Genomic DNA, 3,294 nt, shown 5'->3' on the forward strand with positions numbered 1-3,294 from the left:
GATTAGTCATGCATGCAATTATGTGACAGTGCATGATTTACGATATTCCAGTCATGACATGTTCCCCTACTTATGACTGTCTAATTGATGTTACTTAAAAGAAAGGATATACAGAGCATTTCCTGTACAAACGTCAGCAGTGACTTAAGCAATTACATACTGAATGAACTTTATAATTCTATATGCTTTGTTCAAGAGATAAGTCTGTGGAAAGCCTCCAAGCTCAGAGCTGTTCTTTCTCATTTAATGAAGCTGACTGGGTTTATTTGTATGTAGGCATTAGGAACAAGGAAGTTTGGGAGAATTTATTATGTAGCATAAACAACCAGAATGGGGGAAAGAGGACAAAGTTGAAGGCAAGTGTAGCTAACCCCTGGGATAATATACGATTTCGATTGACCAATTCACTCATGTACAGATGTGTTTTGCTTAATCCGAAACGTGACATACTGGTATCATTGTGTGTGTATCATAGAGCAGCTGAATCCTGTGGTCTTGCCTGAAGTTTTTCAAATGAAACCCTTGTCTTCTTCTGTCGTAGCATGCAGCAGGGGAAGATGTTCTTTTTCATGGGCATTACCATGGCAGTGATCCAGGGCGGATATGCCCGCAGGATCAAACCGGGCCATCAGATCCAGACTCTTAGCGTGGTAAACTCTTTCATGCATTACTGGATCACGAGTCAATTAAAATGTTCTGGCAATTTTCTTGGAACGCTGAAAGGATTTAATGTTTAACTACTCAAAGGCCTGTTACATTTTTGTTTTCATATGTGTGTATTTCAGGCAATTATATCACTTATCCCAGCGTTCTTGCTCATTGGAATAGCATGGAATTTGACACTACTCTATTCTGGCTTATTTTTGTACTCTATTGGTAAGCAAGTGTGCATCTGTCATTATTATTATTATCATCCAAATAAATATTTACTTGTATTTTTGTGTATTGATATTTTAATTTGTAGTAATTTTTTATTTTTTTTCAGCTGCTGCTATTGTTGTTCCATGCCTTTCAACACAAGTGTCTGGACACGGTGGGATTTTTTTTTTCTAGTTTTGTCTAAGATTTATTTTCATAAGCTAACCATTTTGTAGATTTTAGACCAATGGTTCACAAAAGATGGCGTTATGACTAGTTTTGGTTACTATGCTGCAAAGATTACAAATGATGACAGAATTTGTATTTTTCAGTGAACTGTCTCTCTCACACCACTTTAAGTTTGAATGTATTTGTAGTATTGATGTCTATGCTGGTTTGTTAGGCTCAGCCAGTCAGAAGGGAACTGTCATGGGAATCCTTCGGAGTCTTGGAGCTTTAGCTCGAGCACTGGGCCCTATTGTGGCTTCTTCAGGTAAAAAAAGGGAGGGGGGCAAAGTTATATAAATGTAGATAAAATATTATACATATGTATGTATGTATCTTAACATGATTAATGAATTAATTGTGTAAACAACACTAACAGTAACTTACGATTGCAAGAAAATTATTTATCTGTACCTTTGTTTGTTGCAATTTACAGCAAATCATAACATTATTTTACTTTTTTCCCAGTGTACTGGTTGGCTGGAGCAGAATATATCAGTTTTATAATCAGTTCAGTGTTCTTTATAGTCCCTCTGGTTTTACTGAGTCGAGGAATGAGATTGAGAGTTTTAGGATTCACTCTTGTGTCTCTAGTTTTGTCTAAGATTTATTTTCATAAGCTAACCATTTTGTAGATTTTAGACCAATGGTTCACAAAAGATGGCGTTATGACTAGTTTTGGTTACTATGCTGCAAAGATTACAAATGATGACAGAATTTGTATTTTTCAGTGAACTGTCTCTCTCACACCACTTTTAAGTTTGAATGTATTTGTAGTATTGATGTCTATGCTGGTTTGTTAGGCTCAGCCAGTCAGAAGGGAACTGTCATGGGAATCCTTCGGAGTCTTGGAGCTTTAGCTCGAGCACTGGGCCCTATTGTGGCTTCTTCAGGTAAAAAAAGGGAGGGGGGCAAAGTTATATAAATGTAGATAAAATATTATACATATGTATGTATGTATCTTAACATGATTAATGAATTATGTAAACAACACTAACAGTAACTTACGATTGCAAGAAAATCATTTATCTGTACCTTTGTTTGTTGCAATTTACAGCAAATCATAACATTATTTTAATTTTTTCCCAGTGTACTGGTTGGCTGGAGCAGAATATATCAGTTTTATAATCAGTTCAGCGTTCTTTATAGTCCCTCTGGTTTTACTGAGTCGAGGAATGAGATTGAGAGTTTTAGGATTCACTCTTGTGTCATAAGAAGGTCAGACCCACTGAGCTATAATAGAGAGTCTCTCCATATAGATCAGTGGTCAGACCTCTTTTTCCTTTCTGAAAGCATTAAAGCCCACTGAAGAAAGTTCCTCTAAGTAAAGTTTTTACAAGGGGGGGGGGGAAATATTAAAAAGTACTTGTGCTTATGAAATTGGTTTATTTCACTGTTAAAAAACAACAGACTGTAAATAGTAAAACAATATTTTATGAATGTATTTTTACAACACTTAATCAACAGATACAAATGTTTGTGCTACTGTGTCAGTGGGTTTAATTTGGTTGCTGCGTCATTATTTGTCATGGATTCAGCATCGTTTGTTTAAACGCAGATTTGTGCACTCCATACAGTGAATGGTTGTTTTATTATTCGACTTCATTTCAGCTCAAGCATGTTGTCTTATCACCAGTCTGTTCTTTGAACCTGTCTTGCTCTCAGATAATGAAGGCTGGAGTTTTGGATCCTCTGAAGTAGTTTGATTCATAGCCTTCCATAGCAAGACAAAATGGAGGATCATTTAAAAAGGTAAAAATAACTGACAATGTGGAATCTTTATTTAACACTTTATGTATTTATTTTTTACTTTATTTGCCAGTCAGAGCAAGCCAGCATTGAGAATTGATTGATTCGTGTTCCAGTTAAAGCCTCAAAAAGTGTTGGGATATTTAAAATGTATGAATTTCTTTGCATTATATAAACTATCAAACCAAGTGCTTTCTGCAGATGTGACAGACCTTCAGAACTAGCTTCACTTTCCCAGGGAGACCCGTACATGACACGGAGGGTGGAAGAAACAAGATACAGTGGCTAAAATAGATTTTGTTCCCTTGTTTAGGGTAAATTCTGGCCATGAAATTAACTAAAATTTTATATATATATATATATATATATATACAGTGGGGCAAAAAAGTATTTAGTCAGCCACCAATTGTGCAAGTTCTCCCACTTAAAAAGATGAGAGAGGTCTGTAATTTTCATCATAGG

General features: G+C 35.7%; 2 protein-coding genes across 2 annotated transcripts in view; both read left to right on the forward strand.

Moving 5' to 3' along the window:
- The first annotated feature begins 520 nt into the window (after window positions 1-520).
- On the forward strand, window positions 521-1,718 carry LOC107587526 (major facilitator superfamily domain-containing protein 10-like). Its single transcript, XM_016275342.1, has 5 exons — window positions 521-650; window positions 786-876; window positions 986-1,033; window positions 1,262-1,351; window positions 1,552-1,718. The coding sequence occupies exons 1-5, from the start codon at window positions 543-545 to the stop codon at window positions 1,716-1,718; spliced, it is 504 nt and encodes a 167-aa protein (XP_016130828.1). The 5' UTR covers window positions 521-542.
- A 971-nt stretch (window positions 1,719-2,689) lies between these two features.
- Window positions 2,690-3,294, forward strand: part of secisbp2 (SECIS binding protein 2) — a gene marked incomplete at its 3' end in the record, with an annotated part of 6,802 nt that continues 6,197 nt past the window's right edge. The window contains exon 1 of the mRNA XM_016275343.1: window positions 2,690-2,835. Coding sequence (XP_016130829.1) covers window positions 2,816-2,835 — 20 coding nt within the window. The remainder of the gene's footprint in view (window positions 2,836-3,294) is intronic.

This window comes from Sinocyclocheilus grahami, unplaced genomic scaffold, assembly GCF_001515645.1.
Source record: "Sinocyclocheilus grahami isolate Dianchi unplaced genomic scaffold, SAMN03320097.WGS_v1.1 scaffold93.1, whole genome shotgun sequence".
NCBI classification, from domain to species: Eukaryota; Metazoa; Chordata; class Actinopteri; order Cypriniformes; family Cyprinidae; genus Sinocyclocheilus; species Sinocyclocheilus grahami.

What these genes read in the sequence shown, in the direction of transcription:
- LOC107587526 (XM_016275342.1), top strand. Translation starts at nt 543, where the DNA reads ATGCAGCAGGGGAAGATGTTCTTTTTCATGGGCATTACCATGGCAGTG. An exon ending in CTTATTTTTGTACTCTATTG is followed by an intron (nt 877 to 985) that starts GTAAGCAAGTGT and finishes ATTTTTTTTCAG; the next exon opens with CTGCTGCTATTGTTGTTCCA. An exon ending in CCCTATTGTGGCTTCTTCAG is followed by an intron (nt 1,352 to 1,551) that starts GTAAAAAAAGGG and finishes CTTTTTTCCCAG; the next exon opens with TGTACTGGTTGGCTGGAGCA.